This window comes from Athene noctua, chromosome 3 (genome assembly GCF_965140245.1).
Source record: "Athene noctua chromosome 3, bAthNoc1.hap1.1, whole genome shotgun sequence".
In the NCBI taxonomy this organism is placed as follows: domain Eukaryota; kingdom Metazoa; phylum Chordata; class Aves; order Strigiformes; family Strigidae; genus Athene; species Athene noctua.
The window spans coordinates 66,093,623-66,106,933 of NC_134039.1; the positions used below are offsets into that span (position 1 = coordinate 66,093,623).

The 13,311-nt window shown below is 38.2% G+C and overlaps 1 protein-coding gene across 1 annotated transcript in view; it reads left to right on the forward strand.

The window, feature by feature from the left end:
• The first annotated feature begins 384 nt into the window (after positions 1-384).
• IL17REL (interleukin 17 receptor E like) overlaps positions 385-13,311 on the forward strand; it is a 46,863-nt gene continuing 33,936 nt past the window's right edge. The window contains exon 1 of the mRNA XM_074901598.1: positions 385-581. Coding sequence (XP_074757699.1) covers positions 480-581 — 102 coding nt within the window. The 5' untranslated portion in view covers positions 385-479. The remainder of the gene's footprint in view (positions 582-13,311) is intronic.

A 13,311-nucleotide genomic window follows, 5' to 3' on the forward strand; every position in this document is an offset into this window, starting at 1 on the left:
AAGAAAACAATCTTTCAAGAATACCCGCCTCAGCAAAGCTGTTTTTCTTTTTATTCAATGCATTAGAAACCCAGGAAAATAAATAGACATAAGAATGCATTTGGATTCCAGTTAACCTACTGATACATCACTCTAGAAACAAAATTCTCATTTACATAGAATTTACAGAAAATAGATTTGCTAAAAATGATGTAAAGCTGACATGATGAAATCCAGGAGGAAAAGGCTTTTACTGTGATTGTCAGAAATTCACATTTCCCATTTTTCACCATGGAACATAACAAATGAACATGCTTTATATTTCCCACAACTAGCAATTTTCTGTCTTTGGAAAGTTTTAGAGGGAGGAGCTGAGAGGTGCTGTGGGAGGGACTAAAAATCATATTAAAGTTTGGCATGAGAGGGAGAATTGTCAGAGTAGAAGGTTTCTTCTGAGGTTTTGCCTTTTTTTTTTTTTTTATTATTATTTTCAATTTAGGATGATAAGTATTCATGTTCAGATTCTTTTAGTAATTCTTTTTTGGACTTTGGATTGTCAGATTATTCCCAGGATTGAAGAATGTGGACTTTCATGTTCTCAGGTAATCTCTTATTCCTATTTGCTATCTGTTAATATAGTAGTTGTATGCTGTCAAAATGATTGTAAGAAAAGCAAGAAAGCAAAATGGAAAAATATTTCAGCTGTCCTGAATGAATATTCACTTTATATTCCTGTCATTCTGAATTAAGTATCTGAAGTGGCAAAGATGATTGTTAGGGTGTAAGAAAATGCATTTTACAGTATTTCCAATTGGTGATATTAGTACCTTTTAATATCTGTTTTCTGTATTTGAAAAAAAAAAAAAAAAGATATAGTTCGTAACAGCAGTGGTGCCAAAGAGATGAGGGAAGGAGGAACATGAAGTTTCAGAAATTGCTAATTGTGTTAGGAATATATGAAACACTGACTTTCCTGTGAATAAATGAATTAAGCTTGAGAAAGAGTAAAACCTGTTTTTCATTTTGTGTGATGAATGTTAACGTTAACGACTTATGTATGTGCATAAAAGTGGAGTGTGAGCCGTACCATCTCTTTAATGGCTTTGAATTTTGTATGTTTCCAACTATCCCCACAAAGGGGCAGTATGGAGACAGTCTGCTTCTGTTGGCATTCTGAAACTTAGAGTAAATTGAAAGCTAAATTTAAAAGGATAAAATAATAGGGAATCTGACTTTCAGTCTTAGCAGAGGATGATAACTCTGTAATTGCTACACAGAAGTGGAACTGATTGATGGCATGAAAGAATTTGACTGTCTGTACAGACTTCTGCTTGAAGATGTCAGTGTTTAGGACAGGCAATGAGACATACTAAAGAATGTCTAAATGTGGTAGTACTACACAGATATTAAGTTAGTACATGTCTCAGGAATTTATTCTATGTTTTATACATCTTTCCTAGAAAAAATCAGGAATAAAGATGCTTATAAAATACCAGACTGAGGGGAAAAAACCCCTTCTATATTTAAAGTTTAACATTCCTACATTCAAATTCTGTAGTCTCTATCCACTTAGTGTTTTTAGAATAATAAAATATAGTCGTAAGAGATTAATCTATATATATACTGGAGCACTTTTCAAGAATTTTATGTACTTATGTTTATGAATGCAAACACACATGCATTTTAAATGATTTGTGCTCCCTGATCTGCTGCAATGAGAGTTTAATATAGAAATGATTTACTGTTCTATCTCTCCAGAGTGTATGACTATCAGTCTCAACATGTAAAAAACAGTAGCAACTTTTTTTGGTGTGATTCAGTCTAGGGGATAGGCCTACTTCTGAGGACCTTAAAGGGCATCTTTCTCCATCATATCTTAGGTATTTATGTTAAGAAGACTGATTCACTAGATGTCTAAGATATAGACAGCCCTGACGTTTGGTAAACTGGATCCCTTCCTTTACTTTCAAGAGTTTTCTTACAACTTTTCCAATACAGTAGGTTGGATAACTGAGAAAGGTGTATTTTTTTTAATTTACAGGGGAAATACGTTGTTTCCAGAATAATGGACTCAATCAGTCATTTGTGATGTTAAAGACAGAATTGAATTCATGTTCTCTATGTAATGTTTCTGCTAGCTGTATTCAGTAGAATCTTGAATGCATTAATGACTTTTTAAGACAAAAATGTTTTCTCACTGGGAACAATAATGATCTCAACAGGACAAATCACTGCCAGCTTAGCATTTTCAATGTAGAGCAAAGCATGTTAGCTACATGAACTTTAGAGTGTCATGACTAGCTTGTTAGAGAAAACTCCTTCTTTCTTTTCCTTTGGAAGTAACTTCAATTTCCCTACATAACTGACCACAATTTGTGGCCTCAGTCCCATTCCTACCTGAGTTACTTTAAAAGGGCTCAGTTTATCTTCCCCATAATTTATAACTCAATGGTCTTTATAGGCGCACTTACCAGGGGTTACAATTTGTCTTTGTCTACGTGCATTATATGTGTGCTGCCTTCTGCTATAGCACATCAGATCACAAAGTAGAGAATTAATGGCATTTTTTCTAGCAATTTGCTTAATGTGATAATAAGATATTGTAATTGTAAAACTATAAAAATTTCCTGTAGCTGCAATTGCTCCAAGTGAGTATTATAGAAGATCGTTTTTTTCTTTATGAAGTTTTCCCATAAATTTGTATAATAGATTTCTCTTTGGCAGAGTCAATCCTGAGGTTGCGTGGTTCTTCATAAAGAAATAGAGTAATGAAAATAAATTAATTTTTCTGCATTTCTTCAAACTATGGGTATTGTCAGAAGGTTTTGAGCAGGTTTAATAAGAGAAATTGTTGAGTTTGACCAGCAGACTAGATTTTAAGGTGACTATGTCCCTTGACTATTTGTAAGCAATTTTGACCTTCTTGGGTACTCCTGATCAGAGTGAAGCACTGGTTGTACTTAAAAGGGAAATAGTGACATAACTGTCTCGAGGTATGTGACTTAAAAGCCCTTCACACTGAACTATTTAGATTTTGGATCTTATTATGACTTTATGAATCATTCTTAGTTTACCATGAGTATTCAGCAAGACATCCTTGCATTGTCTTGTATTATATAAGGCAATATCCAGGTTTCATTACTATACCACAAACTGTACATCTGTTCAGTACAGGAAAGGAAAAAACTAAAGAACATTGGATGTTTATGCAAGCATTACATGAAAATTTAAACAGCATGAAAATATACAGTTGTGGGTTGAGAGATGGCGAAGGAACAACCAAGCTTTTATTATGAATAATGATTTATTTCTCGTTCCTTACTTTAATGCTTGGCTTTAGAGCTCATGTGATATTCTGGTATTCAAAGGTTAAATACAATGGGCTTCCTCTCCATGCCTCACCCAATAGTAAATACAGTTATCAACCAAGATTCCCTGTAAAAGCATAGGGGAATCCCAGCCTGCAATTGAAATTGGGTTTATGCCCTACTCATTTTACAATCCACATTGTTTGCGGCTGTATACAAAGAAACAGGCTTATGCCAAATTTGACTCAACAGCTGGTAAAGATCAAGAGCACTACATTTAGAAAAACATCTCCAGAAAACTATGAAATAGTGTTTGTATTGTCTGCTGTTAATTGTAGTAACGTTTCCAAAGTCCATGGATAAAGAAAGAAACCCTAAAGTGAATCTGGGATTTCCCTGCAATTAAAAAGGTTATTGGCAGCAAATTCTTGATATAGCTGCTGCCTGTTCATGCTATTCATAATCAAAGTACGTGGTGTTTCTTTGTGGATATTTATGTCATGGATTAGTCCATTCTTGCTGAATACTACACGCTGCAAAACCAGTGGTATAAAACAGCCATTAGGCCACTAACTCAGCTGACATAAATTGACATTTTTGTTCATAATTATGGTAAGTAATTTGTACTTCAAAAGTGATCCCAAGCCTCTAAAAAATGGACATGATAAGCTAGGTGACATAATTCATTTGTTCTCTAAAATCTGCTTGAAAAATTAGTTTTAGACATGGAAAATATCTAAAGAGACTGATCAGAGACCTGGCTTCCTCAGAGTGAGTGAGAGAGAGATACAGTGTGAAGTGCCAACATAGGAAGATGATTCACTGCAGACTTTTTTGTGTATGCATCCATATACCTGATGACTGGAGGAGATGCATAAAAACATAAAACATATCCTCTGCTAATATTTGCTGAGATGCAGTACAATCCATGAGAGAATGCCCTAGATAGACAGCTTGGGCTTTGCATCCCTGCCTGTCATTGTCTCACTTGTGTGGCCCTATCCGTGTAATTTCTTTTCTCCAGTTTTCACAAGTAAAAAAATAGGGCTGACCTTCATGTGTGATGTGTCTTAATTATGTGTCCTAATTAAGTGCTTTGAATACTATAATTAATATTAAGTACTCATTAGTCAAAACAGTCATACTTAAGGGGCCCAATCATGTTGAGTCACTGTATTAGAACAATATTAACCCATTTGCTTAGATATCCCTGCTTGCCTTCTCTGCTGGTAGTCAGGAGAGCTGCGGTTTATCAAGTTTAGGTGACTTATCTCTTGGACTGCGTTTTACATGTACTCTTAGGGTCAAAAATAGCTTGGCAATGAGATGAAAAACTTAGCTTCCATGTTTCCTGCTGTGTCTTATGCCACTGGTTGGGTGCCATCCCATTTCTTCACCCCCTGAGAATAAAACACCCAATGACAGGTACAAGCAGGGACTTAACAAAACTCTCCACTGTTCCTTATTATTAGAGCATCTACCACCACTTCTTTCAGGAGACGTGGAGATGGAGAAAGCTCTGCAATTCAGAGCTTGCAACAAATACAACAGTAGCTCTTGTTTTTTTTCTTTCTCACTTCTTCCTTCCTCAAAAACTCTGGAAAAAGATTACAAGGTCTTGAATGAGATAAGCCACTGGAGTAGCAAGAGCAGAGGCACTACAGGCAGTCATGAAAGTTCGGGTCACAGAATTAACAGATGGAACTAGACCTGACAAGGTGTCCTGCAGCTGAAACATAAGGCAGTGCTAGAAGCTTCACCACCTAAGTATGTCAACCTAAGTATGTGCAATCAGTACCCACAGCAGAAGGTAGACATTTTAAAAAAAAAAAAAAAAAAGAGATATATAAGCAAGCTCCACAGGAGATAGGAACAGCTGACCTTTATTAATGGCAATTAATTTTAGCTCACAAATCTCTCTCAGCCCTGATCTTAGGGAGGGAAGGTATTCTTCATCTCCATTTGGACCCAAAGCTCATTGGTGAATATTGAGATTTGGGAGTAGGTGCTTTCCACAGCTGCAGAGTATTGCTGTCTGCTGACTGACTGCTTTGCAGTTGAAAAGCTACTTGTAATTTGATCAAATCTAGGCAAGACAAATTTTTAGGCGTGATAGTAACTTTAATGAGACTATGTGGTGTGACCTAACTGGAATTCTTGCAATAAGGTCTAAGATTAGCTTAATTTGTACATTTGCTGGAGCTGGTAATGCTGTACCTGTTACTTTGTCATGTTTGTCTATACTGTCCTGTTCTTCCTCTCTTGCCAGAATGTCTGTGCATGGGAGAGAACCAGGGATGATCAAAAATGAGAAGGATCAAAAAGAGGTTTTATAAGACTTCTTTCTAAGGATAGATTTGGACACTGTCCTGTTTTTTTGGCTCAGCATTTAGAAGCTAGGCCTTGCTCCCAGCTAGGTAAGTAACTTGGACCTAGGAAAGGAGTTTCCTCCTATCTCTGACTAAAAATCTTTTGATTTCTGGGAGCATGAATTCCTGTGCACCATGCTATGGCTACCATATTATACCATAGCTACTATTATGGTTCAAACCAGGAACCCACATTTGAAGTTCTATGTGTTGCGTTACTATCATCCCCACAAGAGATCTCTAGGTTTTATATATAAACTCTGGCACATATATTTTCATAGTAGTTTTCATATTCTCAGGAAAATATTTTTCCTTGTAAAACGTTTTTTCTGATTTTGTTAACATTTATTTGCTGTTTTTTTAAAATTTTCTGAAAATTATTTGCCATCTTAAAAACACAAAACAGAAAATATGCCCTGAACAGCAGTGTGTCGTTGAGGAATTTCCAGACCAGCTCTGAACTACTTGGCTAGGAACTGGTAAATTTTTGTATGCTCAGATGTGATATAGACACACTAGAGGCCTGACCTTGCCTTCACAACTGTAGGAAGTCGTTGGGCCAGAGTTTTCCGAGGTCGTAAATAAGCTGGAAAGTCACGGTAACTAATGATGCTGAGCACTGAAATAGATTGCCTGAGGAGCTTATAGAGATCTCTGCACATGCTAAGCAAATACCTCTCAGATATGTCTCAGATAAAGGTCATTCTTCCTAAGGCAGAAGTGTAGAGTAGATGGCATCTTGAGTCCTTTTCTAACCCAAATGTTTTGCTTTCATTCATAATTTTCTTTTTTGTGGGATCTAAAGATGGTCTTTCAAGTCCTATTCAACTTACTCCTTTGGAACAGTCAACAGAGCCAAAGATCTGTCTTGCTGTATTGCACATCCCACCCTTTCAGCAAGCAAAATATGGGGCTCGCCATGAAAACTGTATGGGACATACAATCTCATTCAGGAAGTGTCTAGGGAAAAATGAGAGTTTCAGTTTTACTGCATAAACGATCTGTGGCTCTTTCTCTTACAAGAAAATATTTCAACTTATTTGTTTTAAATATGTGTGGCAAATTTCAATCATTTCTGGAAAACTGATTGTCTTGGAGTTGCCTCTACTTGCCTGCATATTTTCAGAAAGTATGAATCATATAAACAACATTGTACAGTACTAGCTGTGCATTCATTGTCTTTTCTTGGAAAAACCTTGAGGAAATAAAATTTATTGCAGTTAATACATTTTACTGTCTCCAGTTTTGTTTTTCCTTTTTATCCCTACATATGCAAACTTCCTTGATCTTTCTCCCACTTCCTCATCTCCTTGACCTGCTGTTCTTCCTTCCATGACTGCAATGAGAGTTTTCTCCATTACTTTTCAAATGTTGGTATGTTTGTATTATAATTTTTCCCCTTTTGTGGTTTGTTTATTTTTTTAAATTTAATTTTGCAATTCTTCTTATAGTATCATGCTTACTTTTGGTCAGTAGTATGTGCTCTTTTAATTTTTTCTCCCTATTTTTTAATATATTATATTTGTATATAATAGAATAATTTTTAGAGCACAGTCATATCTGTGTTACCATTCAGCCTGCCTATGTAGCTTATTTTCTCTTCCACTTAGGGGGGAAAAAACCCCACATACACTTTTTAGGTGAATGTGTGGCATAGGTGATTTTCAGTGAGTAAGTGCTATCATTAAAAATGAGACATAAGGTGAAGCAACATATAAAGGTACTGAACACTGATGGGTTTGTTACACTGAGGCCATGCCCAGAGATTACTGCTTCCTCTAGGGACAAGAGCGTGATCAGGAGAGTCAACTGAAACAATGCTGCTGTTGTAAAGCTGTTAGAATCCTGCCTCCTTGGAAGCGCTTCTTTTGAACCTCTGCCTCCTTTAATTGGACTGTACTAACTTTAGTAACTACACTATGTGGAAGATACACAAGATAAAACTATATGATTATTCATAGTTTGGTGGGTTTTTTTCCATTCCTCCCCAAACCCCCACAAAATTATGAGTTAACAGTAAAAAGTCAAATAGACTGTGTAATGACTTTTTGAGTAATTATTTTAAAGTTTGTATTTTATACGATTTATTCTTCCTTAGCATTTCCAAATTTATTCGTAACTAGTTTCTGTATCAGTTATCTCAAACTGCAAATGTTTCAGTTGGAATGCACAGTATAGATATTTTCAGTAGGGCTTTTCTACATGGTAAGTTTTGAATGTATTTTAATTTTTCATGTATTCACACTGCTAGCTCTTTCAGGGAAAGGTGGTTTTAGCTTTTGTTGCTCTTGATAGGAGAGGAAAGACATGTATGCAGGGATTCTGGTATAAGATTTCTGATGTAGGATTAAAACTTTCAGATGCAGGATTAAAACTTTCAGATGCCATAATAATACAAATATGTATAGTTAGGAAATAATACTCTCTCAAAATTTTTCGAGTATACAGCTGAAAAAAGTTTTTCACCTACAGGAAGGTTTTCCTCATTTTGCTGTGGCTGGAGTGTTTCTGTACATTCAGGCAAGCACAATTAGAGCTAGTCAGGCACCTTTATCATTAAGACTTTAATGGAAGCAGTTCCTTAACTGATACTGTTGCACCAGGAAGGAATGCAGTGACTTCTCAGGATTGTCACCCAAGACCACACTACCACTGCATGGTCCAAGGGGTCGTTTGTACAGCCTTACATTCTTAAACAACCACATAACAAGCTAAGGCTAGAATAAAATCAAAATCAACACTTAAAAATATTTTTCATCAGGAAGAGCCATATTAGAGGGTAGTTCCAGGTTTATTTAGGTTTTAAATTTTTCTCTGTTTAAGGAGAAGAGGGAGAAACACCATTTTTATGGGAGCTACAAAAACCAGAAACATGTGCTCCTGTGTTTCTCTCCATGGCTTTGAAGGGTGTCTCAGCCTTGACACATGGCCTACAAAGTCTTGAAACTGTTATGTATGCTCTGTCGTTTTACATTTTAGTATGACTTTGTGATCCACACTGGCAGGGTTGGGATTAGCACATATATTTTTGTTTTTAAACCAACGTTTCAGGACAGTATCTGTGCAACATTCACCCATTCTGTGTTCCTTTCCTATGGTTCCAGGTTATTAAATACAGATTAAATGGAGATCATAAGAAAGCATTAGTGACTTGTCAGAGCAGTATGAGAAACATGCCTGCTCAGCATGGTATTTCCTCAAGTGAGGCAAGGGAACAAATTAAGCACCGGGTTAGTCTGAACTCCACTCTCTAGAGTCCAGGCACCTGAGATATGAGCCAGAGTTTGACAGTCTCTCTTCAGAGTAGCTGCTGAGAGTCACTCTTCCAAAGTTTCAGTTTCTGTTTTTTTCCTGATGACTGCTTAAAATAAAACATAAGTGGCCTTTGAGAAGGGAACAGATCTTCCATTCGAATGTTGGAAGCACTCAGCTTTAAAAACTACGCTGCATATTGCCTGTCCTTCTCTCAGACCATCGTTCTTTCATTTTGTCTCTATATAATATCATTGCTTTGACAGGAGGCTTGGGAAACCCTCTAGTTTACTGGGCAGTGTGGCAAACAGACAACTTAGGGTTAGAACTGCTTCAGGTTAAGGATGATGTTGAACCTGGCTATCCCTTGAGGTAAGGACTTGAAAGCTGGAGTATAAGAACTGGAACATGCCCATATTCTGATTTTCTCCTCTAATATTTCTAGTTTGAAAGGAGCTAGGTTAGAGCTTTGTTAATTTACATCTGTTACTATTAAATCTCCTCCAGGCACCTTCTATGCTGGGGGATGTGGGTGTCTCACAGGTGAGTGTAATGTAATCTCAAAGAGCTTTGGCATGAGCTAGGTGTCATTCCAGCTTCATTCTGGTCATGAACTAAACACCAAACTACATGTATCCAGGGAGCTTTCAGATCAGAAAGCTAGGTGCCTAATAAGCTTAGGTTCCTCTAGTGTTAGGTGGCAATTAATATGGTATTATCAATCATGGTGTTCAGCTGAGATTACTAGTTTTCTTAAATTATGTTTCAGGTACTTAAATCCCCTTTAAGATCTGGCTGACTTAATTTTATTTTGCAAATGACTGCAGACTTTGGCTTCATTTCACTACCAGTAGTAATGCAAAATCAGCACAGAGAAATTCCCTTAGTTGGAAGATATGTGACCCTTTTCTCATGGGCAAATCTGAAGTTTGTATAGGTGTATTGGGTCTGCATGGCAAGATTTTGGTAGCAGAGGAGCTACAGGGGTGCCAAGATGGGTCCACCGGTGGCCAAGGCCAAGCCCATCGGCAATGGTGGTAGCTCCTCTGGGATAACATTTACAAACAGAAAAAGTTGCTGCACAACAGCAACTGCAACCAAAGAGAGGAGTGAGATTATGTGAGAGAAACAGCTCGCAGACACCAAAGTCAGTGAAGCAGGAGGGGCAGGAGGAGCTCCAGGTGCCGGAGCAGAGGTTCCCCTGCAGCCTGTGGTGCAGCCCGTGGTGAGGCAGCTGTGCCCTGCAGCCCGTGGAGGCCCATGGTGGATGCACCCGAAGGAGGCTGTGACCCCGTGGGAAGCCTGTGCTGGAGCAGGCTCCTGGCAGGACCTGTGGACTCATGGAGAGAAGAGCCCACACTGAAGCAGGTTTGCTGTCAGGACTGGTGACCCCGTGGAAGGGACTTGCACTGGAGCAGTTCATGAAAAACTGCAGCCTATGGGAAGGACTCACATTGGAGAAATTTGTGAAGAACACTATCCTGTGGGAGAGACCCCACACTGGAGCAGGGGAAGAATGTGAGGGGTCAGTTTGAGGAGGAAGGAGCTGTAGAAACAAGTGATGAACTGACTGCAATCCCCATTCCCTGTCCCCACATGCCACTGGTGGGGAGGAGGTAGAGAAATCAGGAGTGAAGTTAAGCCTGGGAAGAAGGGAGGTGTGGGGAGACGGTATTTTAAGATTTAGTTTTTATTTCTTATTATTCTACTCTGATTTGACTGGTAAAAAATCAAGCTAATTTCTGCAATTCAAGTCTGTTTTGCCCACGACAGTAGTTGGTGAGTGATCTCCCTGTCCTTACCTCAATACATGAGCCTTTCGTTTTATTTTCTTTTGCCTGTCCAGCTGAGGGGAGTGATAGAGTAGCTTTTGTGGTCACCTGGCTTCCAGTCAAGGTCAACCCACCACAATAGGCAAAAATATTTTCCCCACTTGGATCTGATTCAAAGTTCATTCAAACCAGTGGAAAGAGTTTCACTCAACCATAGTCCTCCACAATTTGTGAATGTGAGCAGGATGGCATTTATAATTTATAAAGGTCCTGGTGTACAGCAGAACACTGTTCTGCTCCTGGGACTGACTCTAAATATAAGGAAAATAGTTGCCTAGAGCAAAATGTTGAGAACTTCATTGTGCATGCCAGAGCACCGGAAAGCCAGGCACGCAATATATTCCCTCTTTTGCTGAAGAATACTGTTAGGATATATGGAATAGCGTTAGGATGTAACTGGAATAAAAAAAGATCTTGAGGCCAAAAGAAAAATAACTGTTTCCAAAGAAAGAGCTATTGCCTCCAGCAGCAGCAGCAGCAGGAAGAGCAATTCTATCCTGGAGGGTCTCTTCTCATCATCATCACTTCAATTCCTGCTTGTTTTTTTCTTTTTCCTTTTCTGTGGCAATCTCACCGGCCACTGGTTCCAGTCACCTCTAAGGCAGCAAGTCTCAGTGCTGTCAGTACTGCTGAGGTATCTTAGTTTTTTATTGTAGACTCTTCTGTGCTACAGACATCATTATACCATCCTAACCTCAAAGCATGGGATATCTATGGTTGTCTGGAGAGCTTGTGGAATCTACATCCTCCAGTTTTTCAAGAAATGGCCAAAGTAATGGCTGACTTGATCTGGTTTTGGTGATAGTACTGCTTCTAACAGGAGGCTGAACTTGGTAACCTCCAGAGACTCCTTCCACCTTAAATTTCTTTGATTCTGTTTTATCATCCTCTGTATGAGATCTCCAGTCATTCACTGAAATAACCATTAATGCTGTGTTAGAATGTCCCTGTCTCATTGTTAGACTAGAAGTGCTGATTTGGTAGATTAGTTGTCCTTTCAAGTAGCTGAGTGGTCTGAAATTTTTGAAACTCTATGTATGGGATGGTGCTGATTTGTACCAGCCAAGGGCATGGCATTCAAAGTGAATTTTAATTTTACTTTGTCTATTGTATGCAATTCTGTTTTGTTAACAACTTGTATTAATATTTTAGGAAACATGACATCAAAATGATTGACAATTTTTTTTTTTTTTTTTTAATTTCTAAAAAAAAAATAAGCGAAAGCATACGTTGCTTCTGGCAAATTCTACTTCTAGTCCTGGAGTTGAAGCATACAATAGAACAGGCAGCTTTTATTTCAGACTGTCATAGCTCCCTTTGGTCCAATAAATTTAAAAGCAAGTGGTTTCTGTGTAGGTCCTTTTTTGTGTCACATCCTTATTTTTACATACAAATCACTTAAAAAAATACAACGGGGGAATATTCTTCCCAGCTGTGAGAACTCAAAGCAATATTGTTTTGACTGGACATTCGCTTATAGGATAAATGCATGTCACTGCAAAATGTTCCCAGAAATATAATTATTGTGCTTCCAGCTCTTTCACTTGTTCTGCTATGTAAAAGGGATACATCCATGCAGCCACAGTAATGGTCAGAAGACGTTATATGCCACATGCAGTCCAGTTAAAGTACGGGACAGTTCAGTTAAAATATGGGAACAGGATTCCTCTGCATCAGTACAGTGCAGGAGGAAATACATACTGACTTGAGGACAGAAATGTCTTATACCTGAATAGTAGCAGGTAAACTGAAGGACAAAAAATCTAAGGGGCTTGAGGGTCTTGTGTGAATCATGTGCTCTTGTGTTACTGAAGTGCTGCTAGACTGTAATGGAAGTGTTGGCCCTGTGACAAACAGCAGCTTGTGGAGGACAGGGTCTGTACATTTGCGTATACATGTGAAATGGCAAATGGTGCAGGAAACAAAATTTGCTATGCTTTAGACCACTCTACAGTCTTACTGAAAATTGTCCAATAATCTTCAATAAACCCACTACTCTCTTCCCCGTTTGTTCACTGTCTGCTCACTGTTTAGTTGAGAACACATCATCACAGCATTAACACAGGCAGACGTTAACCTTGCTCTGTTGGACACAAGTCAGCTCTCATCCAAAAAGTTTGTGGCCTTGTTAGCACTGTACTGAGCCTGAGCTTAATATCCCACTTCTTAGTAGTACTTATCCCCTCAGGTTCAGCACTGCACTAATGTGATGGGATGGTTTTTGTTCAGCTTGGAGCACACGCACACACAGATTCAGAGCTGGATAATGACTCAGATGTTTTGGTTTTAGCATTCTGTAAAAAAACCCAGCAACATCCAGGCACCCTTGTAGAAGCAGTTCAAAGTAGTCCAAAATAATTTTTTTTTTGCTGTAAATTCATCCATGCATGGATAACAGTCCAAATGTTTCCTTCTATGGTTGCTTAGCAGATCTCATTGCACACTGTTCACATGTATCTGATCACCACATTGTCAGTAAAAGTTGAAGAACAACCTTGTGAGTTGCCAAAAATTAAAAAGGATCATCAGTAAGATAGTTTTACCTTGGCAATGAAGTAATTACATGACATC